This window comes from Colobus angolensis, unplaced genomic scaffold (genome assembly GCF_000951035.1).
Source record: "Colobus angolensis palliatus isolate OR3802 unplaced genomic scaffold, Cang.pa_1.0 Scaffold245, whole genome shotgun sequence".
Lineage (NCBI taxonomy): Eukaryota > Metazoa > Chordata > Mammalia > Primates > Cercopithecidae > Colobus > Colobus angolensis.
Genome location: NW_012115655.1, coordinates 1665168 through 1691160, shown reverse-complemented (window position 1 = coordinate 1691160; position 25993 = coordinate 1665168). Strand labels below are relative to the sequence as shown.

Genomic DNA, 25993 nt, shown 5'->3' with positions numbered 1-25993 from the left:
TGAAGACCATCAAGGAGAAGCAGAGGTGGGCAGCGGAGATGAGGAACAGGCAGTGCATTCTCTTGGAGGTAGACACAGACACTTCTCGTGGGAACTGCAGCCATGTCTCAAGTGGTTTCTTTGATGGTATTTTTAGCCTCCCTGTTTGAGAGTCAGGTGGCTGGCTGCAACCTTTTGCTCACATGTCCCCCCCAAACAGGAAGTTGGCTGTCTTTTGCCATTATCTGTCATCTCTCAGCTCTAACAAACAAGTTCATGTGTCATCAGGACAGGCCGAGGCAGAAAATTTAACCTGAAGTCTTGAATAATCTTGAATGTGAAGAAGCAGAAGCATATTTAAAAGAAACCCATTTCTGGTTCCCATGATTGCCCTGCACATCATCAGTTTCCCAGCCATTGGTTGGGATCACGTGATGCTGCCCTACACCCCCTCACACCCAAAAGTGTTTATTGAAGTATATTTTGGAGGAACTTAGGCAACTTGGAGATTCCCCACCTGCCGCTGACCTCATAAAGCCTTTTCAGACTCTCCTTGCATTTTGTTAGCTCAACAGTGCAACAAGCTACAAAGGCAGCCCAATGCTGCCTGGAGCATCACCTGTACCGCCTCCTAGCGGTGTGAACTTGCATAGCTCTTTGAATTCTCTATTTGCTCCTCTATGCAAACGCTAATTATAACACCTTCCCTTTTTTTTACCTGTTAGATACAATACACTTGTTAAAAAATAAAATTTATTTGTTAAGTGAAATAATGACTGGGAACGTGTCTAGCTCAGATCTGGGTGCATAGTAAGTGATAAATATGTCCTTCCTCTGTCGCTCTTTCTCTTCTTTTTCCAGACTTTGTGGTAGATACTGCTAGGAATAAATACCCAAGTATGACCTAGAAGCTGCTTTGAGATGCTTGTCTCAACTCACCCTAGTACTCTTTGTGCTCCACAAAAGGGGCAAGCGAGGTGCCCAGTGGAGCACAGAGGAGGGAGGGATTTCATGTTGGGGAATAGGAGACGCCATCAAGGAAGAAGTAGCTTTTAAGAATGAACTTCATGAATAGGTAGGATTTCTCTACAAATTCTTCTTTTCCTTTTTATTTTATTTTAGTTTTTTAGAGACAGAGTCTTGCTCCGTTACCCAGGCTAGAGTACAGTGGTGTGATCATGGCTCACTGCAACCTTGAACTCCCAGGCTCAAGTGATTCTCCCTCCTCAGCTTCCCAAGTAGCTGGGACTACAAGCATGGGACACCACGCCAGGCTAATTTTTACATTTTTTGTAAAGACAAGGTCTCGCCATGTTGCTCAGGCTGGTCTTGAAATCCTGGGTTCATTCGATTCTCCTACCTTGGCCTCCCGAAGTACTATGATTACAGGCTTAAGCCACTGTGCCCAGCCCTTAAGCCATATTGACCCAGAATTTTAAATGTTCAAAGGTGGGGTTCCAAGCACAGTCTAGTCAGGACTCTGGCTCTCTTCCTCTCTGGCTCTTTTGACTTGGCTCTCCCTCTTGTGTTGGTTTTGTCCTCAGGTGGATAGATACCAGGGAGTAACTCACCTGTCCCTTGCCAACTAAGTTCCCAGAAAAATGCCACATGTGCAAATGTTCACACACTTTCTGGATCCATCCATTTGTAGGGGTTCACAGACTTTCTGGATCCATCCATTGATCCCAGATGTAATAACTCTGAATCAAGCAAATAGACCTAGCCAGGTGCTGTGGCTCATGCCCGTAATCCCAGCATTTTGGGAGGCCGAGGCGGGCAGATCACCTGAGGTCAGGAGTTCAAGACCAGAATGGCCAACATGGTGAAACCCTGTCTCTATTAAAATACAAAAAAATTAGCCGGGTGTGGTGGCGTGCCCCTGTAGTCCCAGCTGCTTGGGAGGCTGAGGCAGGAGAATCTCTTGAACCCGGGAGGCAGAGATTGCAATGAGCTGAGATCGTGCCACTGTACTCCAACCTAGGCAATAAGAGCGAGACTCCATCTCAAAAAAAAAAAAAAAATTAAATTAAATTAAACAAAAAGACAAAGAAAACAGCCCTGTGTGGATAGTCATGGCTGTAATATTCATGTCTTCCTCCTTATTGAGGTAAACTTTCAGGGGGATTTCTCTGTTGAAAATGGGGTGAGCTCTCCTGAGTCTTTCCTTAACAAGTTGGGCTCTGGAGTCGGACTTGTCTGGGTGAGGTGCATAGGATCATAACAGATGGTGATGATGGGGAAAGGCAGCTCAGGCCGAGGGATGGCAGGAGCGTGGAAAGGCACTGCCACAGGGAGGCTTCAGGACTACTTGGAGAAGTGAGGAGATGGATGCAGTTGTGGCTGCGGTTCTGTCAGGGAGGGTCCTGGTGATGACTGACAGCCAGATTGTGGAAGATTGAAGGGGTGGAAGTAGGACTGTCCTTGGTTTCAGGCAGTGGAGTCCCTGGACTCTGGTCCATAGCATTTATCTCAAATGTCCTTTCACACTCTGTGTTGTATTATTTGGTTAGCGTCTGCCGCCTCCACTGGTCTGTTGGCTTCAATGAGCACAGACACTTTGTCTCTGCTCACCTCTGTACACCCAGCACTAGTTGGGAGCCTCCTACATAATATTAATAGATGCTTACAGCCATAAAAAAGGATGAGTTCATGTCCTTTGCAGGGACATGGATGAAGCTGGACGCCATCATTCTCAACAAACTAATACAGGAACAGAAAAGCAAACACCGCATGTTCTCACTCATAAGTGGGAGTTGAACAATGAGACACATGGACACAGGAGGGGAACATCACACACCAGGGCCTGTTGGGTGGTGGGGGACAAGGGGAGAAAGAGTGTTAGGACAAATACCTAACGTGTGCGGGGCTTAAAACCTAGATGACGGGTTGATGGGTGCAGCAAAGCATGGCACACGTATACCTATGTAACAAACCTGCACGTTCTGCACGTGTGTCCCAGAACTTAAAGTAAAATAAAAAAAAAATACATGCTCAATTCACATTCGGTCCATACACAGGTAGCTGGATGGATGAATTGCCAAGTGGAGTGAAGACAGACAAGTTTAGATCAATGTTTCTTCTAACAAGTGTGAGCTTCAGTACTTGATTTGATTCTCCTCTGCGGTTTCCTTCTTTGCTCATCAACAGCCATTAAGCAGGAACAGGAATTGACATCTTGTTGGCTAGTCCTTCCTGTGTCGGGGCAGATCAGGTCATCTGAGCTTCCCAGTGACGTGTGCAAATGACATTTGGCATCTACCAAGCCTCTGTCCCCCACATATGTTATGTGACCTGGAGCAGCTTGAAATAGTATAAAAAACATGCATTTTTGGAATCAGAGATGACTGGTTCAAACTTTACTTCTATCTTTCATTAACTGTAAGTCTCTGAGGAAATTTCTTCTCCGAATCTGGTTTCCTCAGGGATGATAATAAATACCTCCTTCATGGCGTTGTGGTAGGGATCGAGTAACTCTTACAGTTAGTATGTAGAGTCTGGTCTATAGTAAGCGCTCTTTTAGTGTTTACCTTTTATTTTCTCATTGTGTCCTTTAAAAATCACAATAATGTGTTTATTTTACGTATTTTTTCCTGAGTTTATAACGTTCATGCTCAGTATAGTAAAGCTGTCATACAACAAACTCGAAAAAAATTAATAATTTTATCTATAACCATTGCTAACATTTTGTATGTTACCTTTTAGTATTTTCTCTATGAATGAGAAAGTTGGTCTATTTTAAGTAGATATTTCCTACAGACAATTGGAGATAGTAGGAAGGGGTGAAGAGTGTAAAGTAATTCTCCCTTTCTTCCCTGAAATTGGATGGGAATTAGTGTGAGCCACACTGTATATATGTATATTTATGAAAATAGGATCATAGGCCCGGTGTGGTGGCTCAAGACTCTAATCCTAGCACTTTGGGAGGCCAAGGTGGGTGGATCACCTGAGGTCGGGAGTTCGAGACCAGCCTGATCAACATGGAGAAACCTCATCTCTATCAAAAATACAAAATTAGCCGGGTGTGGTGGCACATGCCTGTAATCCCAGCTACTCAGGAGGCCGAGGCAGGAGAATCTCTTGAACCCAGGAGGCGGAGGTTGCAGTGAGCAGAGATCGCACCATTGCACTCCAGCCTGGGCAACAAAAGCAAAATTCTGTCTCAAAAAATAATAATAATAATATACATAATATGATTTGTGATGTGCTTTTCTCATTTTGTCTGCAAATATTTCAGTTATGCCTGAAAGATAAGGATTCTTCTTAAACATAAACATGAAACCATTATTGCACCTAAAATGAATAATAATTGTTTCATTATCACCAACAGAGACAACTACTGTTCAGGTCTTATGTGACTTCCCAGAGATAGTCTAAGTACCTAGAAATAGCCCCTCACTCAAATGCTGGCATGGTGAACGCGGTATTTTGCACTGGGGGCTACCATTTAAGTGAGTCTCCTTTCAGCTCTCATAGATGTCTCTGTGAACAGGGCCAGATAGGGTTCTGGTGTCCAGTTCAAAGACCAAGGCTTGGTCTTTGTTGCATATTTTTAGTCCTTGAACTGAAAATCTGCCAACAACTAAACAGGTGTTAGCAGCCTCATTCTCAACTGTTTCCATGGTTGCTCATGCAAAGAGCAGAGCTGCCGGCAGTTGAGACCAGCAGACATGGGGTTCTCAGGCAGAATTCAGGCCTTCTCCAACTTTGCATTGTGTAGGGAAAAGAAAGAGAGATCAGACTGTTACTGTGTCTATGTAGAAAGGGAAGACATAAGAAATGCCATTTTGACCTGTACCTTGAACAATTGCTTTGCCCTGAGATGCTGTTAATCTGTAACTTTGTCCCAACTTCTTTGCCCCAACCTTGAGCGCATAAAAACATGTGTTATGTGGAATCAAGGTTTAAGGGATCTAGGGCTGTGCAGGATGTGCCTTGTTAACAAAATGTTTTAAGCAGTATGCTTGGTAAAAGTCATCGCCATTCTCTAGTCTCAATAAACCAGGGGCACAATGCACTGCGGAAAGCCGCAGGGAACTCTGCCCTGGAAAGCCGGATATTGTCCAAGGTTTCTCCCCATGTGATAGTCTGAAATATGGCTTCATGAGATGAGAAAGACCTGACCATCCCCCAGCCTGACACCCGTGAAGGGTCTGTGCTGAGGAGGATTAGTAAAAGAGGAAAGCCTCTTGCAGTTGAGATAGAGGAAGGCCACTGTCTCCTGCCTGCCCCTGGGAACTGAATGTCTCGGTATAAAACTCGATTGTACATTTGTTCAGTTCTGAGATAGGAGAAAAACCGCCCTGTGGCGGGAGGCGAGACATGTTGGCAGCAATGCTGCTTTATTATTCTTTACTCTACTGAGATGTTTGGGTGGAGAGAAGCAAAAATATGGCTTACGTGCACATCCAGGCATAGTACCTCCCCTTGAACTTATTTGTGACACAGATTCCTTTGCTCACATATTTTCTTGCTGACCTTCTCCCCACTATCACCTTGCTCTCCTGCCACATTCCCCTTGCTGAGATAGTGAAAATAGTAATCAATAAATACTGAGGGAACTCAGAGACCGGTGCCAGTGCGGATCCTCTGTATGCTGAGCGCCGGTCCCCTGGGCCCACTGTTCTTTCTCCGTACTTTGTCTCTGTGTCTTATTTATTTTCTCAGTCTCTCATCCCACCTGACGAGAAATACCCACAGGTGTGGAGTCGCTGGTCCCTTCAACATTGACCCTTGAAGAAGTGCTTTATTTATTTATTTATTTTGAGATGGAGTTTCGCTCTTGTTGCCTGGGCTGGAGTGCAATGGCATGATACCAGCTCACCGCAACCTCTGCCTCCCAGGTTCAAGTGATTCTCCTGCCGCAACCTCCTGAGTAACTGGGATTACAGGCAAGCACCACCACACCTGGCTAATTTTGTGTTTTTAGTAGAGATGGGGTTTCTCCGTGTTGGTCAGGCTGGTCTCAAACTCCCAATCTCAGATGATGTGCATGCCTCGGCCTCCCAAAGTGCTGGGATTACAGGCATGAGCCACTGCGCCAGGCCTAAAAAAATGCTGTTTAAACTGACAATCCTATATGATCTGACACAGAAAGGTAATATTTTGCAATAGAGGTTGATCCAAAAAGTCAGGGATGTGTTCCCTGGAATGCTCTGGAGTAAAGTCCAGAGCCTAGGTCACCTTGGTCCACTCTTAGAACCAGTCCTACCCCACTATCAGCCTTCAGGCCCCATAGCCCCGCTCCCCCCAGCTCCTGCCATCTCTCCCCAGTCAGGTCTGTCCCATCCCTACTATCACCAGGACCTGCCTTCAGAAGGCCTTTCCCACCAGCTCCTGCCCCCTCAGCCTCCCCTTTCCTCTCCTTCCATTAATCGATCAACCCATGTGCACCGAGAACTTGACCCTATAAGGAGTCCAGTAGATGGGGAAGGGAGCTAGGAGGTTGAACTTGTTCAAAGCTAAGCTCCAGAGAACAACAAATAAGAATGAACCAATGCACTTGAGACATGTCATCTGTAAAATGGATATTACAAAATATAATGGATTTAACAGTGCTTTGTCATCTGTAAAGTGCCCTACAAGCATAAGGACTTGAATTTTTACGAGGACAGTGTTAACTTAAAAGTGGGACCTGAGAGCCGATCAATAATTTTACAAATTAATTTTTAATGACAAAAGTGGTATGTATTCATTTTAAAGGTATATAAATACATGAAACATATGAATAAACAAAAACAGAAAAATTCTCATAGTCTTATTAGAGTGTCATATCTTCTATTATTTATATAGTGTATTCTATACTATATATTATCTAATATAGTATATATAGAATATATTATTTATATAGTATATTCCCATGAGACTTGTTTCTGTGGGAGAACTATGGTCCCCTTGATGACAAATTTTGGAATGTGACTTACTCTGGACGGGTTTGCGTAATTGAATATAGCATGCACCCCCTCTGAGCAGAAGCTTTAAAAACCTCTGTGTGGTTCTGCCATCTTTTTTCCCCTTCTGTCATGGGACCAGAATATCTCAGGTAAGGGCTTTCCATCTTCCTGGCCCCTGGAATGAAGAGCCCTGTGAAGAACATGTACGGTGGGTGAGAGAGAAACATTTATTGCTGTAAGCCCCTGAGACGTGGGGGTTGTTTGCTATTGCAGCATAATTTGCCTTAAGATACCTGATAACCCAAAGAGATAACAACCATTAATATTTTGACCTACATGCTTTCATCTTTTTTCTGTGACTTTATTCTGTGTATGTTTTCTTTATAAAAATAAGATCATAATGTACATATGATTTGTGACATGCTTTTCTCATTTTATCTGCAAATATTTCAGTTTTATCTCTAAAAAATAAGGATTCTTCTTAAACATAAACAGGAAACCATTATTGCACCTAAAATGAATAATAATTGTTTCATTATCAATATATATTAGTCGTTGTAACCATTTCTCCAACTTTAAAAAATATATATTGTTTAAATCAGGAATCCAAATAAGATCTATACTTTGCAGTTGGTTGATGTGTCTTAAATCTCTGTTTATCTTTAGATTCTCCCTCTCCTTCTCTCTCTCTTTTATCCCCTTGTAATGTATTTGTTGAAAAAACTGGACAAGTTGTTCTGTAGAGTTTTCCACAGTCTGGATTTTGCTGATCATGTTCCCATGGCGTCTCTAGCAGGTTCCTCTTTCCCCTGTATTTCCCGTAAATTGCTGATTAAATGTGGAGGCTTAATCAGATCCAAGAAACAGATTTTAGAACTCAAAACATTATAACCATTTTCCATTTCATTTAATATTCTTCTACAACATGTGTTTTAAGTATTTTAAGTATCTATAGAACTGTCAACTGTATGAATGTATGATATGTATTTAGTTAGTCCCGTAAGTATCTCATTGCTTTAAGTCGACTGTATGAATGTATGATATGTATTTAGCTAGTCCCGTAAGTATCTCATTGCTTGAAGTCAATTGTATGAATGTATTATATATATTTTAGCTAGTCCTGTAAGTATCTCATCGCTTTAAGTTGACTGTATGAATGTATTATACGTATTTAGCTAGTCCCATAACTATCTCATTGCTCTAAGTCGACTGTATGGTTGTATGATATGTATTTAGCTAGTCCCATAAGTATCTCATTGCTCTAAGTTGACTGTATGATTGTGTTATATATATTTAACTAGTCCCGTAAGTATCTCATTGCTTTAAGTCGACTGTATGAATGGATGAGCTTTAAGTCGACTGTATGAATGTATGATATGTATTTAGCTAGTCCCGTAAGTATCTCATTGCTTTAAGTCGACTGTATGAATGTGTGATATGTATTTAGCTAGTCCTGTAAGTATCTCATTGCTTTAAGTCGACTGTATGAATGTATTATACATATTTAGCTAGTCCCGTAAGTATCTCATTGCTTTAAGTCGACTGTATGATTGTATTATACGTATTTAGCTAGTCCTGTACTGTTGGATATTTAGGTTGTTTCCAATTTTTGGCTACTACACACAACTCACTGATAAACCTCCTTGTGGACTCACCATTTTCTGGCCTCCTTTCTGCCCTTTCTATTCCATCAGTTCCTGCGGATGGTGGATGCCTGTGCCAGCTTCCTCACTGAAGCCTTGAACCCAGAAAACTGTGTTGGAATACTGAGACTGGCCGACACACACTCGCTGGACAGTCTAAAGAAGCAGGTTCAGAGTTACATCATTCAAAACTTTGTGCAGATTCTGAACTCTGAGGAGTTCCTTGACCTGCCTGTGGACACTCTGCACCACATCTTGAAGAGTGATGACCTTTACGTGACGGAGGAGGCTCAGGTGTTTGAGACCGTGATGAGCTGGGTCCGGCACAAGCCATCAGAACGACTCTGCTTACTCCCCTATGTCCTCGAGAACGTGCGCTTACCGCTTCTGGACCCGTGGTACTTTGTGGAGACGGTGGAAGCAGATCCTCTCATCAGGCAGTGCCCAGAGGTCTTCCCGCTGCTCCAGGAAGCCAGGATGTACCACCTTTCTGGCAATGAGGTGAGTAGAAGATAAGAGGTGCTATATTTAACCAGTGAAGTAGGGAGTTAGCTAGGGACTTGCAGAGATGCAAATGAAGCGGATTTAAAAATGCCTGGGCAACAGAGCAACACTCTGTCTTGAAAAAATAAAAATGCTGAGGCCATTAAGGAGAAAACACTGCCTGTTCATTGCTGGGTCGGGCAGTTCCAGAAGCCCTGATTCTCGATCTATGAAGCTGATGCCATGTGTTCAGACAGTTACTGAGTGCATTGGGTGACATGTAGAAATCACCCAGCACCACACCTGGCCCATGCCTCCTCTTCCCAGTTATGGAAGGGTGGGAGGTTGGGGGGCACACTGCACACAGAAACAAGAATGTGCCCTGGGCTGGGCGCGGGGGGTCACGCCTGTAATCCCAGCACTTTGGAAGGCCAAGGCGGGTGGATCACGAGGGCAAGAGATTCAGACCATCCTGGCCAACATGGTGCAACCCCGTTTCTACTAAAAATACAAAATTTAGCTGGGCATGGTGGCGCATGCCTGTAGTCCCAGCTACTCAGGAGGCTGAGGCAGAAAGATCGCTTGAACTCAGGAGGCAGAGGTTGCAGTGAGCCAAGATCAGGCCACTACACTCCAGCCTGGGCGACAGAGGGAGACTCTGTCTCAAAAAACAAAACAAAACAAAACAAAAAACCAGAACGTGCCCTGTCTAGTCACTATTCCATGGGGGTGCTGCTCCTCCTTGCCCACTCTGGTGAAACGTTGCATCTCTTGGATATACTCTGACATCACTTTGATTTAGACTCTCACCATCTGAATTTCTGGAAATTTCTCAAAACTCATCTCCCTGCTCCATGTCTGGCCTCCCTCCAATTTATTCACCAGCTGAGAGATGTGAAACTCAAGTCTGATCCTCTTGCTCTTGGGCTTGCCTTCTCCATTGGCTCCCCATCACTTTCAGAATAAAGCCCATACTTCCTGCCTACATTCCCAGAGCCTGGTCTTGCATCATTAACCTCCTGCCTCCTTCTCTAGTGTCCTCTCCAACCTCCTGCTTCTGCTGTAGTCCTAATGCACAGCTTGTGGTTCCCCAAAGTGGATGTGTTTTTCTGCCTCCAGGTCAATATGAATGTTGTTCAAGTGCTTTTCTCTTCTTCTGCATCTAGCTGACTTCTACTCCTGCTTCAAAACTCAATCCAAGCATCACTTTCTCCAGAGACTTCTCCTTTTATTTGTTTGTTTGTTTGTTTGTTTATTTATTTATTTATTTTTGAGATGAGGTCTTGCTCTGTTGCCCAGGCTGGAGTACAGTGGTACAATTGTAGCTCACTGCAGCCTCGACCTCCCAGGCTCAAGTGATCCTCCCACCTCAGCCATCCAAGTAGCTGGAACTACAGGCATGTGCTACCACACTTGGCTAATTTTAAATTTTTTTTGTAGGGGCAAGATCTCACTATGTTGCCCAGGCTGGTCTTGAACTCCTGAGCTTAAGTGATCTTCCCATCACAGCCTCCCAAAGTGCTAGGGTTACAAGTGTGAGCCACCACACCCAGCCACTGTCCATGTTCTCATAGCACTTGGTGCATTGCTCCATCACAGCACCAATTGCTGCATGGAAACCATCTGAATTTATCACCTGTAAATATCTCTAGACTGGGAGCTTATAATAGTAGGAAATGTGTCTTATTGCACTTTTCATCTCTAGGTCTTAGAAGAGAGTCCTAAGACTACTATATAGTGAATAAGTAATTAGTAAATGCTTGTTGAATGATTAAATTGGTACTATGAATGGTGAATAAACATATTATTTGGATCTACCTGGTTCTCCTTAACAATTCCTGAAGAAGATTTCTCTTCAGAACTTTATAAAGACAAGAATAAATGTAGTGGAGAGGAAGTAATGATATAGGGACAGTTTGTTAACAGTCTGTACACATGAAGATCCATACTTATATCTCACTATGCAATGGTTCTGGGATTAGCTACCAAGCTTTCTTCATTAGGCCATCGGTAGAAGCCTTAGCCAAACATGGCTCAGGAATTGTCTGTCTGAGGTTCTTTTGGAGTTTCTCCCTCTTTCTGTGTTCTTTTCTAGTTTTTTTTTTTTTTGTGGTCCTTAGATCCACTGTTCATTCATTCACTCTGCAAACATACTCTTCAATGTTTAGTAGAATTTACCAGAGCCTGGTGTTTTCTTTGTGGAAAGTTTTTAAACTATAATGTATATTTCTTTAATAGATATAGGACTATTTAGGATCTCTGTTTCTTCTAGAATGAACTTTGATAGTTTGTGCCTCAAAGAATTTTTTCATTTAATATAAGTTGCTGAATGTATTGACATAAAGTTGTTCAGAACATTCCTTTATTATCTTGTTAATACCTGCAGAATCTATAGTGTTGTCACATCTCTCATTCCAGATATTGGTAATTTGTGTCGGCCCTTTTTTTTTTTTCTGATCAATCTGATTAGAGGCTTATCAATTTTATTGATTTTTCTCAAATGACTAATGTCTAGTTTCATTTGATTTTCTCTATTTTTTTTTCTTTTCTCTTTCACTTATTTCCACTCTGATCATTATTTTCTTTCTTTCTGCTTAGTTTGGGTTTAATTTACATTTATTTCTCTAGTTTCTTAAGGTGGAAGTGGAGATCACTGATTTGAGACTTTCTTTCTTTCTAATATTGGCTTTCATGCTATAAATTTCCCCCTTAAAACTATGTAAACAGCATCCCATGTATTTAAGCATGCTATGACTTCATTTTTTGCAAATAAATCCTGAACACCAACTCTATGCCAGATATGGCACCAGATTCTGCAAAACAGTCTGTGTCTTACCCAGGTACTGCTAAACAGTCTGTGTGTCAGAGAAGATGGGACATTTAACAAATGAAGGGTGATGAGTGGATTGATGGGGGAAGCCTAGGAAACCACACAGGTCTTACTCTATGCTGGATGTCTAGCAGACAGCCTGCATATAATTGCAGACAGGTCTCAGTCTCTGCAACTGCCCTCAGTTCAGCATTTATTCAGTGTCTCCCCTGGAATACTACACAGCCATAAAAAAGAATACAATCATGTTTTTTGCAGCAACATGGATGGAGCTGGAGGCCATTATCCTTAGTGAACTGACACAGGAACAGAAAACTACATAATGCATATTTTCACTTATAAGTGAGAGGTAAAGTTTGAGTACACATGAACACAAAGAAGGGAACAAAAGATACCAGGGCCTAGTGGAGGGTAGAGGATGAGAGGAGGGTGAGGATTGAAAAACTACCTATCAGGTACTATGCTTATTACCTGGATGATGAAATAATCTGCACACCAAACCCCCACGACATACAATTTACCTATATAACAAATCTGCACATGCTCCTGAACCTAAAATAAAAGTTAAAATAAATAAATAGCACTTTAAAACAATTTAAACATAAACAGTGCCTTGCTCAACTATACTTCCAATATTTTTGCTATTTTTGTTTCTGCTTCCTATTTTCTAAGTCCTTGAGATGCAGATGATAAAGGCTTTTCTCTGATATAAAAGGTCCCTACCCTGTCTTCTGCACAATTGCTGCAATGAAATATTTTCATTGCCTTTTGTATTTCCAAGGTGCTGGGGGCAGAGTCAGACATTACAAGCTTTAGATTTAGGAGGAGAGAGAATTCTGACATCTGGAAAATTCTTCAGTGGTGAGAACCTGGGCTTTGAGTCAGGCAGAGATCTGGGTGTTAATCTTGACTGCACAATTTATTTACAGTGTAACCTCAGGCAATTACTTAGCTATGCTAAGGCACAGTTCTGATCTGTAACATGGGGATAATAATATGTACCAACTGATAGAACTGTTTTGAGAATTAAGTAATGAATGGAATGCTTAGTACAGTGTCTGGTACATGCTAAGTGCCCCACAAATGGAAGCTATTGTCATTGCCACTTGTTTCCTTTATTGTTGCTCCCTCTCACAATCAATCCTTCTCTGGGGTTAAAATCAGTCTTTTCACTGTGTTCCAGGTTTTTGTGGCCTTATTTTCCCAAATCCTTCTCAAGGCACTTTCTCATCCCCATTTTATAGTTTGGGCAACTGAACCAACCAACCAACCACCATGACCTCCTAATTGGCATCTCATTCATTGCCAGTTGATTCCCTGAGAATCCAGTCTGCTCACTGCTGGAAGGGTCTTGGGTTGACTCCTCATGACAGTAGTGTGAGCCTGGAGGCTACTCTGTGAACACACTTATCCCCGTACCCTTCATTTACCAAACTTTAACCCTCTTGTCCTATCATCATCTTTCCCGTTTGTTTGTTTGCTTTTTTCTTCAGATAGACTTTCGCCCTTGTTGCCCAGGCTGGAGTGCAATGGCGCAATCTCGGCTCACCGCAATCTCTGCCTCCCAGGTTCAAGAGATTCTCCTGCCTCAGCCTCCCGAGTAGATGGGATTATAGGCATGTGCCACCACCCCTGGCTAAGTTTGTATTTTTAATAGAGACGGGCTTTCTCCATGTTAGTCAGGCTGGTCTCAAACTCCTGACCTCAGGTGATCTGCCCGTCTCAGTCTCCCAAAGTGCTGGCGTTACAGGAGTGAGCCACGGTGCCCAGCCCATCTTTCTCTTTTAACCTTGTCCATCCTCTAAACTGATATTAACAACAGGAAATTTTAGAACACCAAAAGCAAATGTCAATCTCTATTTGATTTGGGAATGGTAGCTGGAACCTTCATTGAAAGAGATATTTGGGGACAGAGGAAATTTGCCTCTTCACTTAATTGCCTCTTAAGTTTTCAGACATGAACCTGGTCTATACCAAAAGTTACTCTGACATGTGTGATGTGGGGAAAGCGGAGTAGAGGCTCCAGCCCAAGGAGAGCTTTGCTGAAACAATATGCTCACTGTGTCCCCTAGTATAAGATCTGTGGACAGTTGAACAGTCACTAAGCTGCAATTATCTGCTCTGTTTTTAACAGTCTGAAAATAAACTGGTTATGCCTGATTGTTGCATGCAGTTCATTGGCAAACACTTCCGCATGTCTGCAACAAACTGGCACATCTCAGACTTCAGATTGACATTTGTTATGACATTGGGGCTAATATTTTGCCACATGTAGCTGAACTTACAATGTGGTAATGGTGCCACCACTTGGCAGTCCCGTAGTGCTGAGTTCTAAGACAGGTCTCGTTACCCAGCCAAGCCCATCAGCTAGATGATTGTGTTAGTTCTCAGTTGCTGCATAACAAATTACCCACAAAATGAAAAGTTTAAAATAACAAACACTTACTATCTAACAGGCTCTGAGTGTCAGGGATCTAGGAGTGGTTTAGCTGGGTGCTTCTAGCTCAGGGTCTCTTACGAAGTTGCAGTAAAGCTGTTGGCTGGGGCTGCAGTGATCTCAAAGTTCAAATGGGATTCAGGCTCACTCACTGGACTGTTGGCAGCCATCAGATCCTTGCTGGCTGCTGGTTGGGAGCCTCAGTTTCTTGCCATGTGGGCATCTCTATAACAGCTGGCCTCCCCCAGAGCAAATGACCTAAGAAAGACTGAGAGAGTAATCAGGATGCAAGCTGGTAGTGCCTTTTATAGCCTAATTTCAGAAGTGATGTATCATCACTTCTGCTGTAATCTGTTGGTCATAGAGACCAATTCTAGAACATTGTGGAGGGAACTACACAGATGTGAATAGCAGGAAGCAGGGATCACTGGGGCCATCGTGGATGCCTACTACCACAGTGATTTAGACTGAGTTACCCAGCTTGCCCATTCATTCACTCATCCACTCACTCATTTTTTTTGTTTGTTTGTTTTTTGAGATGGAGTTTTGCTCTTGTTGCCCAGGTTGGAGTGCAATGGTGCGACCTCGGCTCACTGCACCCTCTGCCTCTCAGGTTCAAGTGATTCTCCTGCCTCAGCCTCCCGAGTAGCTAGGATTACAGGTGCCCACCATCACACCTTGCTAATTTTTTTAATTTTCTTTTTTATTTTTAGTAGAGATGGGGTTTCACCATGCTGGCCAGGCTGATCTTGAACTCTTGACCTCAGGTGATCCACATGCCTCGACCTCCCAAAGTGCTGGGATTGCAGGCATGAGTCACTGCACCCAGCTCACTTGCTCATTTAATCAATGTTTATAGATGCCCACAAGCTCCAGGTACTATTCTTGGTGCTGAGGATCCATTAGAGAAAAAGGGCTGTTCCTGCCATCAGGGGCCTTACAGTAAATTACAGTGAAGCATGAAAAGTGCTGTTGTGGGGGAAATTCAGGGTCATGGGAATGTGTGCAAAGTTAGGAATGGCTTCCTGGAGAAAAGGACAAAGTGACATGGTAAATTACTCAAATGCCTTAAAGGGGTAAGTGGATTGGGGTGGTAGCATGGAAAATTGAGAATACAATATTATGGGGAGATCCAGACAGCAGGCAGGAAACCAGGAATTTTAGCCAGTAGGAGGACAGCCTTTCATAGGTCAGGACCAAGGGATGAGATGCCAGACCTGGAGGTCAGGAGGTAAGATCACGGCTAGTCCAGTCCTTGTAGCAGCCTCTCAATTACCCAACAGGTTACTGGGGCAGGAGAGAAGGCATTACAAATAAAATGAGGGGAGCTTCGGAGTGGAGGCTGAGGCCTGGTTCCCAGAGCTGAAGAAAGGGTCACAAGGGAATCAATTCAGGGAGGCCAGTACTGTTTTCTAAGCATTGCCCTGCAACACCTAAATCCTCTCTGAAAGAGGGCCGGATAGACTGGTGCTCAAGGTTGTGCCTCAGCTGTGGGGAATGGGGTTTAGGGACAGGAACCATGGCTGATAGCTGAAGAGAAAGTTGCAGAGCAGCAAAGTTTGTCTTTGGTGCCATTGCCCAGATCCTGTCCTGCCAGCTTGGTGCTCTCATGGTGCCTCCAAGTTCCCTGGCTCACCCCTTCACCCTTATCCCAGCACCGTTCTGCTGTCCACACTGTCAGGGCCAGCCCATTGCCTAGGCTTTGTCCAGTCACACCTATCCCCACTCTGCTGACCCGTAAGGAACTGCCCTGCCACAAACTTTATGGCCATGGTCCAGTCTCAAGATCGGAGGATGCAGAATTCACCGTACCAGGCTCCTAGGCACAGAAAACCAACCAACCAGCCAAAGACTGTTATGGAAAATTAGAGGCTGGGAGTTGGCTGGTCTGATTATTTGTGGCTCTTGGTTGGATTCACTGTTTGAGGGCTCAGTTTTTGCTGCTGTGACCTATTTGTCACCACCTATGGGCAGAATCGAAGTTCTATAGTCTGTGTTAAATCAGTCTAATTTTGTAGGAAAATTGGCGACTCTGGCCATCTGGGAAATGGTTGCTGCCTCTCTGCCTCCCATCAGCACACCTATGGAATCTTCATCATGGAACCCAGGGGATCAATGGAACCAGGAAGGGCAGGCAGCTCTTCCTTTTATAACAGTATCAATATGGCATCTACCACTGCTCCTACAGGCATAATTAGCTGTTGGGGGCGAGTGTGTGCCAGGTGCTCTGTTCACACCTCTACCTCATGACCTTATGAATGCTCACAGTCATCTGAGAGCATAGAAATGATTACAAGCAGTCTACAGAGGTCGTGTTACTTCTCCAAGGTCACATGGCCACAGGTGATAGAACACTGGTACATTTGACTTTCGAACCTCTGCTCTTTCAGCAGGGTTCAAATACCCATAGTATGGATTTCTTCACTTGTTCAAAGCTCTGAAAGGTCATTTACTGTATGTTGGAACCAGCCTTTCTCCCTCCCTGGCCACACCCTGATTCCTTCTAGTTCTTGTTTCCTAAGTCACTGAATGCTCGTATGTCATCACTGTCCAGAATGTCTCTTCCAGAAGGCTGATGGTGGGCAAAGTCTGAGGTCTCATCAAGAAATTAAAGCCAAGGGGGAATGGAAAGCAGCCCAAAATGAAATTCCAGGATTTAAGGTTTCAGACTAGACAGGAGAGGAAAGGCAGGAAGGGCATCTGATGGTACATAGACCCCGATCTCTTAAAACAGCAGCAAAAACAGGTAACATTTACTGAGTACCTGTTATGCACCAGGCCCTGAGTGAAGCACATTCTATACATTATCCCATTTAATCCTCACAACACATGTACGAGGTAGTTACCTCTAATATCCCCATTATACAGATGATGAAATTGAGGCTCAGGGAGGTGAAGTCACATGGTCATACCATGGCAGATGTGCGAATTGGACCCGGCTCCTAATGGCTGCATAGCCCGAGCTCTGAAACTTTGTGTTGTCCTGCCTTTATGTACCCATATTGATTTCCAGATCATTTCGGAGCGCACCAAGCCCAGGATGCATGAGTTCCAGTCTGAGGTGTTCATGATCATCGGCGGCTGCACGAAGGATGAACGGTTTGTGGCAGAGGTGACCTGCCTGGACCCCCTGAGGCGCAGCCGCCTGGAGGTGGCCAAGCTCCCGCTAACAGAGCATGAGCTGGAGAGTGAGAATAAGAAGTGGGTGGAGTTTGCATGCGTGACATTGAAAAATGAGGTCTACATCTCAGGTAAGCAGGAGTCATGTAAAGCCACAGCAAGCCCCAGTAGCACTACATATGTTCCTGAGTGGCAGCCAGGCAACCATCCTAGAATTACTGTGAATTGGCAATGATCTGGCTCTGACTGAGACAGGATATGGACCCAGGAGCTCAGGTGGTCTTATCTTGGAGGGTACATTGCTCCTTAATAAACACCAAACTGAGCAGCATTGTGCTATTCTTTTCTTTTCTTTTCTTTTTTGAGACAGAGTCTCGCTCTATCGCTCAGGCTGGAGTGCAGTGGCATGATCTTGGCTAGCTGCAACCTCTGCCTCCTGAGTTCAAGTGATCCTCCTGCCTCACCTTCCCGAGTAGCTGGGATTACAGGTGCCTGCCACCATGCCCAGCTAATTTTTGTATTTTTAGTAGAGACGGGGTTTCACCATGTTGGCTAGGCTGGTCTTGAACTCCTGACCACAGGTGATCCATGGGCCTCAGCCTCCCAAAGTGCTGGGATTACAGGCGTGAGCCACCTTGTCTGGCCAGCATTAATAGAAAACCTGGAGAGGAGGCAGACAAGTCAGTCCTTCACGGAAAAAGAAGAGGGAAAGTGGTAAGGGTTTATTCAGTGTCTGCTATAGGCATAGGCCCCTGAGCTACGCAGTGGGAATTCAGTAATGAGTAAACATGTCTGCTCTTCCCCCAAACCTGACCCCTCCCGTGTTTATTAGGTTGTACTTGGGTATACTTCAGTAGGACCCAATACTTTTTCATTAGGAAAATGTTTGCTTCAGTATTGATAGTTACTTTGTGTCTGTCTTTCCCATTAGACCTGAAGTTCCATGAGGGGTAACACTATAGCCCCTGTACCTAGCACTGTGCCTGACCTCGGGGTAAATGTTCAGTAAATATTTATTGAATGACACAATCTCAACCCTCTTTACTGAGTGGTAGATACATTTATACTTTAATAACATTTAATTGTTTGCCTCTCACATCAGCTCTGTAAGATAGGGGTTTTTAGGGTAGGAGAAAACAGAGGCACAGAGAGATTCTTGAACATACCTAAGGTCGCACACTGGTAGGTGTCAGGCAGGACTTCAACCCAAGTTCTGAGCCTAACGTCCACGCTCTCCCCATCACACCAAAAGCCACTTGGCTCTCCCTGGGACCCTAAGGAAGGAGACAAGCTTCCCTTCCCCTTTCTTAGAGGCTTTTCTCCAATCTGAACTTGTTGAGAGGAAAGTGGCACCCCAGAGCGTGTTTCCTCCAAAATCAAGGACAGGTCGTCCTTTGGATGCATTCATATCGTTGATTAGGTTCTAGCTTTCTTTTCATCTTGCAGAATTTTTTTTAAATTTTTTTTTTTTGGGGGGGGGACGGAGTCTAGCTCTGTTGCCCAGGCTGGAGTGCAGTGGCACGATCTTGGCTCACTGCAACCTCCGGCTCCCGTGTTCAAGCGATTCTCCTGCCTCAGCCTCCCAAGTAGCTGGGATTACAGGCGCATGGCACCACATCTGGCTAATTTTTGTATTTTTAGTGCAGTCAGGGTTTCACTGTGTTGGTCAGGCTGGTCTTGAACTCCTGACCTTGTGATCCACCCGCCTCAGCCTCCCAAAGTGCTGGGATTACAGGTGTGAGCCACCACGCCCGGCCTTAATTGTTGTAGAAGATCCAAACAGTGAAGAGCAAGTAAAGTAAAATAGGGCAGTTTCTCTGTGCCGTCACAATTCTATGGGTTTTCATTTTTTACAAAAATTATTTTCTATTTGCTCAGGGTAAATAATTTTAGCTGCTGTTACAAATCCTAAGTCTCAGTGAATTAACACAATAGTATGCAGGGGTCAGGGGGAGGACGGTCTGCTCCATTCAGGTACTCAGGGGCCTAGGATCCTGCCATCTTGTGACACTGCTTCTTCCTACATGTGGACTTGATTTAGGGATGAGAAAAATGCTGAGGGAGTTGAGAAGTCACACCTGCTCACAAAAGCCTCAGCCTGGAAGTGCCATTGATTTTGCTCACGCTCCATTGGCAAAAACTAGTGACATGACATCCCTTACCCTCCCCTCACCCCATCTAGGTGCAGGGGCCTGGGAAATGTAGTTTAGCTATGTGCCCAGGAGGGATCAACAGGTGTGGTCATCATAGTCAGTCTTTATCACATATACTACACATGTTATTCCCTCCCTCCCTCCCTTCCTTCCTTCCTTCCTTCCTTCCTTCCTTCCTTCCTTCCTTCCTTCCTTCCTTCCTTTCTTTCTTTCTTTCTTTCTTTCTTTCTCTCTCTCTCTCTTTCTTTCTTTCTTTTGTTTCTTGAGATGGAGTCTCACTGTTGTCTAGGCTGGAGTGCCATGGAGAGGTCTCAGCTCACTGCAACCTCTGCCTCCCAGGTTCCAGCGATTCTCCTGCCTCAGCCTCCTGAGTAGCTGGGATTACAGGCACATGCCATCATGCCTGGCCAATTTTTGTATCTTTGATAGAGAGGAGGTTTCACCATGTTGGCCAGGCTGGTCTCAAACTCCTGACCTCAGGTTATCCACCCACTTCGGCCTCCCAAAGTGCTGGGATTATAGGTGCCCACCAACATGCCTGGCTAATTTTTGTATTTTTGGTAGAGACGGGGGGTTCACCATATTGACAGGCTGGTCTCAAACTCCTGACCTCAGGTGATCTGTCTGCTTTGGTCTCCCAAAGTGCTGGGATTACAGGCATGAGCCACCGCACCTGGCCTAATTTTTTTTGTATTTTAAGTAGAGATAGGGTTTCACCATGTTGGCCAGGCTGGTCTTGAACTCCTGACTTCAGGTGATCCGCCCACCTCAGCCTCCCAAAGTGCTGGGATTACAGGTGTGAGCCACTGTGCCCAGCCCACATGTTATTCTTTTGTCATAAATTTGTTGTTCACTTTTTAATGATACAAGCAACACCTGAAAGCATGCTTATTATACATAGTTAAATCAACAGAAACTTGTACTTCAATTAACAATATCATCTGGACATGATGACATGTTGGTTTAATGGATATATATATTAAGTGATATAGTTACTAATGCAAAGCACATCATGGGAGCTTAATTATGCTGGCCAGTATTATCACTACTGTCATTCTTTTTACCAGCTATATGGCAGTCTGCCAAATGGATAAACCATAATTTTTTTAGCTTTCTTTTTTTTTAATCTCCTTAAAAAATACTGCAGTAGGCATTCGTAGACACATATTTTTTCATACTTGTGCTGCTACTTGGAAAGTTTCCTGGAAGTGGTCATATGTGAATTGAGAATTTTGTATATATTGTGAAATTGTCCTACAGAAAAGTTGTACCAATTTACAGTCCAATCAGTGATGAGTGACAGTGCCCGTTTTCTATATCCTTGCTCACGATTTCTATTATTAGTCATTTAAATTTTTAATAGACTAGAATGTTTGAATTTATACTCCTAGGTCATTAGTGAGGTTGAGCATAGTTTATGTATTTACCAGATAATTGGATTTATTTTTTAAAATTATCTGTTCATACTCTTTGACAGTTCCTATCAGTTTTTGTCTTTTTCTTACTAATTTTTTGGAGCTCTAATTATATATCCTTTGCTATTTGTGTTGCAAGTATTTTCTCCTAGACTGTGGCTGTTTTTTAGCTGTATATTTATATACTTGTTTTCTTTCCTATACAATTCCACATTTCATGTCATGCTTAGAAAACCCCTCCTAACCCCAAGGCCATTAACATAATATCCTATACATTCTCCAGTTACTTCTATAGCAGTAACATTTGAATTTTATTTTAAACGTAATGTAAAATAAGTATCTAACTTAATTTTTATCCAAATGAACAACCAACTGTTCTAATAACATTTATTTAATGATCTGTATATATTTTAGTCTGTTTTTGTGCTCTTGTTTTTAACTGATCAGTTTGTCTAGTACTGCACTGTTTGTATTAGGTTAGCTTTTTTGTATATTTTAATACTTGATAAGGAAAGCCTTCTTCTTCACTTTTCTTTTTCAAAAGTTTCTTAGAAATTTTTCCAAACTTACTCTTCCCAGTGAAATTTAGAATTATCTCATCAAGTTCCCCCCAAAAGTCCTGAAGGCACTGAGTATATAGATTAACCTAGGGAGGGTTGACATCTTCACAATAAGGTGTCTTCGCATTTATCATTTATGCACACCATATGCTTTCTCGGTTTTTTTTTTTTTTGGTCCTAAAATAAAATCATAGGTTTTAATAAAGTTTGCATATATTTCTTTGAAAATTTACAGTTATTTTATATTTACACTTTTTGACACTACCTAAATAGGATCAATGTTTTGAATAAATGGAGACCTTTGAAAGGTACCCCACCCAAAGAAAAATGGCCAAACCATATGGACAAAAGATTCAAGGCAGAGGAAGCTCCGCTTCCCTCGTAGTAAGTGAAAACCAAACTGACAGAGTTTTTCTCCGTCAGACTTAAAAAAAAAAAGAAAAGAAAGGCAGAAAACAAAACCACTACCACCAACAAAAAGTGGGTATGAGGAAAAGTAAACCAGCACCGCTGCGGAGCGTGCCTTGGCTGCACCTATAAAAACTCAGGGTGCACATGCCTTTGACTTAGAAAATCCACTTCTGGGCTCTGCACTGGAGAAACACCCCTGACGCAGAATGTGGTCAGTAATGTTCACTTCTGCACTATTGCACATATGTAAGTCTGAAAAGGAAATCTTTGCTTTAAGTAGTTGGCAGTACTCTATGCTGATGGGAAAATGGAAACACAAAGCTGTTAAATATTTGATTAAAATCACCAAAAAAGTCAGTTCTCCTTTGTCTTCATCTCTTTCCCCAGCTGCTGAATTACTTATTTTCTGTTTTTTAAGAGCGTTGTCTTCAAGGAAATATTTACCAGATCACTCTCAAATGATCTATTGTGAGCATCTCATACTTTTACAACAAAAATTAATTTAGAAATAGGATGAATCCCACTGACCTTTTTATACAGATCAGAGAGGCACACCAAGAGAATGTTGTATGATTTCTTAGTGATTTTTCCAGGTCTGTATCTTTGCTTTTTTGTTTAAATAATTAAGTAAACATAGAACTTAAGCTGCCATGTAATTTGCCTTCTGCATAAACCCCACTGTCCCCGCCCAGCCTTACTTCCTGCTCCTTCTGAGCGCAAACACTGAGTCCAGATTCCCTCTGGCCCCTACCCACCCAGGCTGGCTTGGGTCCTGCCCTCCTGAAGCCTTCTTGGGGCCCTGCTCACTTAGCCACCTCTTCTCTGAACTCTCACAGCACTGAGGTGGCACATGACACAGTGTGGTACATCATCCCTTCTGTCTCTCCCTGTTCCCCTGCGTTTGCCTCATCTCCCCTGCCAGACAGCACACACTAGCCGGGTTTCTTACATCTCCCCTCAGGGCAGGGCTGGTCTGGGGACTTGGCACTTTTGGATATGTGGGATATTATGGGAGAAGCTCTATTTCTGACGCATCTGATGGTTTCTTAAATGCTTTGTATCTCTTGCAGGCGGCAAAGAAACACAGCATGATGTTTGGAAATATAATTCTTCGATCAACAAGTGGATTCAGATTGAGTATTTAAACATAGGCCGCTGGAGGCATAAGATGGTGGTGTTGGGTGGCAAGGTTTATGTTATTGGAGGCTTCGACGGCTTACAGAGAATCAACAACGTGGAGACCTATGACCCCTTTCACAACTGCTGGTCAGAGGTATGGAGACGATTTCTACCAGTAACTGCCTGTATTATTACTTCAATGCTTTTTTAGAAAGCTTTGGAACATGCCTACCATGGTGGCCAGATTTCTGATCACTTTACTCCCAAGGAGAACATTTTTGGTGGCTCTGAGCTTCCCTCCTCCTAGGAGCTATTGCTTCAGTATCGCTGATCAAATCACAGAAACAATGTCCTTCCAAGTGGTGAAGGTCTGTGTGGGCGCCTGTCCTAATTTGGACAGAACCCCAGATGTGGATGGAGGCTCACCCTGTCCTTAGATGAGAGATCTCTTGGTCTGCATGTCTTGACGTAGAGTCTTGTCTCCTCAGATGCCTTGTCTCCTATTCTTCTCCACAATGGACACATGCAGATCACTTTACTATACCATTTATGAACCCAGAGTGATTTGGTCATGTTAGAAGTCATCCCTTCTTTATTTTCCCATTGATGATGAGCCACTTAGAGCCCTGCATGTCAGACTTATCAAGGCAACCTCAGGTGTATATCAGACTCAGGAAAAGAAAAGCCACCTCATCTCATTTCCAGGTTATTCCCAATTTCAAATGTTCTTTCTCCTTATCAGATCAGATGTCCAAGCATGTTCCAGCTTAATGGAGTGTACAACACAGTCATTGTAGGCACAAGCAAAGGTTGCCAGGTCACCACAACTAGCCAAGACTGTCAGCCTGAAAAGTGCTATATTGAGAGCCCTTAACATTTATGGGGAGCGTACCTAAGATCTTCTCAAAACAAGCCCGATCACAGAGCTGCTCCATGATCTAAAAGGATCCTGCAAATAAATGGGCAAGAGACTCTTGGAAGTCTCCTTTAGTGTCCTGGGGTTCACAGGGTAGAAGCACACGTCTGACAATCTCAAAATCCTCAGTGCTACCCTATAATGGAAGAGTCTGCTTACCTGTGGCCACCTCAAACCCGTATACCAGCTTTTCTTCCTAGATATAAGCACCAAGGAAAATCAATGCTGGTACATAGTAGGCACTCCATAGATATTTTCTGAGTGGATGAGCACCTGAATGTATATGAATATGCATGTATAAAACATCATTTTCCTCCAACACTGGCTGATTTCATCTGTATAAACTTATTCTTACCTATACTCCTCCTTCCCTGAGAGCTAGATTCTGGGAGAGGCGGGCATATCCCAACACACAGCTTGCTCTAGCTTTCATGGAGCCTGGAGGGAGGGTGGGAAATGTGTGCTTTCATTCTTGCTATGTCTTCAGAGGAGTCAAGCCTATAGGCCTTGTGACTTTAGGCAAAAGATGCCCAGTTCTGTGTCCCGGAGCTCTGCCCTGTATCCTGGGAGTTACTGCAGCAATCTGGCAGTATGACTGACAGCTTCTCCTTGTGCCCTGTGCCTCTACAGGCTGCACCCCTCCTTGTCCATGTCAGTTCCTTTGCAGCCACCAGCCATAAGAAGAAGCTCTATGTGATTGGAGGAGGGCCCAATGGAAAATTGGCCACAGACAAGACTCAGTGTTATGACCCTTCCACCAACAAGTGGAGTTTGAAGGCGGCCATGCCGGTGGAGGCCAAATGCATCAATGCAGTGAGTTTCCGGGACCGCATCTATGTCGTTGGTGAGTAATGGCTTCTTATTGATCTGAGTAGCTTAGAATCTGATTAGCGCCTGGCTGCAGTGCATCAAGGGTGTGTCGCGGTGTCTCCAGTGCTGGCAACTCACTGCCCCTAGGACCCACTCTGGCTTTCAGAAGAGCCGTCAATTGACTGTTTCTCTTGGCAAGAGGGTAGACTTGGCCTAACCAGAAATTGAATTTTAGTGGTTAAGAGGGAAGAAGCCAGAAAAATGGAGTGATGCCCACCGAGTTTCCTCCCTCTCTTCAGGTGGGGCCATGAGGGCGCTGTACGCCTACAGCCCCCTGGAAGACAACTGGTGCCTGGTGACCCAGCTCAGCCACGAGCGGGCCAGCTGCGGTATCGCGCCCTGCAACAACCGGCTCTACATCACCGGCGGGCGGGACGAGAAGAATGAGGTGATTGCCACGGTGCTGTGCTGGGACCCCGAGGCCCAGAAACTGACAGAGGAGTGTGTCCTGCCCCGGGGCGTGTCGCACCACGGCAGTGTCACCATCAGGAAGTCGTACACCCACATTCGCAGGATCGTGCCTGGAGCAGTGTCTGTCTGACGGCAGGATGGGGAGCTGGAGAGCCCCCCAGATCCTCAGCGTGCCCGCCTCACCTCTCACCCTCCTCCAGCCCCACTTCAGGCTGCAGGCTCGAGTTTGAGGCCATGCATCAGGAGATCCCCTTGACTCACTTTGGGAGAACCTTGGAAGTCACAGTTTGGGGTCACTTGAGACTGGCCAGGAATGTTTGCATGACCTACCTCAGGAGGGGAGGTGAGGAAGAGTAATATTTAGCATTCAGGACCCACCCACCCTATGCCGGCTTCTGTGCCAGGCACTTCCTTGTATGGGTTCATTTAACCCGGTGAGTGGCTCTTATCACTTCTAGTTTACAGGTGAGGGAACAGAGTTTCACAGAGGCTAAGTGGCATGCCCCTGATCACTCAGATAGCAAGTAGCTACCCCAGGAGTCTAAAACCCAGGTCTTTCAGCTCCGAAGTCAATGCTGTTTCCACCATGCTGCCTATCTCAGGCAGGAAAAACAAACAAAAAACCAAAACCAAAACCTGGCTCATGCCGGGTGCAGTGGCTCACGCCTGTAATCCCACACTATGGGAGGCCAAGGCGGGTGGATGACCTGAGGTCAGGAGTTCGAGACCAGCCTGGCCAACATGGTGAGACCCCCC

General features: G+C 44.1%; 1 protein-coding gene across 1 annotated transcript in view; it reads left to right on the top strand.

Annotated features, from left to right (window-relative positions):
• KLHL6 (kelch-like family member 6) overlaps positions 1 to 25908 on the top strand; it is a 66221-nt gene extending 40313 nt beyond the window's left edge. Inside the window, exons 3-7 of the mRNA XM_011945802.1 lie at positions 8564 to 9013; positions 17276 to 17513; positions 22992 to 23194; positions 24587 to 24800; positions 25066 to 25908. Coding sequence (XP_011801192.1) covers positions 8564 to 9013; positions 17276 to 17513; positions 22992 to 23194; positions 24587 to 24800; positions 25066 to 25367 — 1407 coding nt within the window. The 3' untranslated portion in view covers positions 25368 to 25908. The remainder of the gene's footprint in view (positions 1 to 8563; positions 9014 to 17275; positions 17514 to 22991; positions 23195 to 24586; positions 24801 to 25065) is intronic.
• Positions 25909 to 25993: the final 85 nt, after the last annotated feature.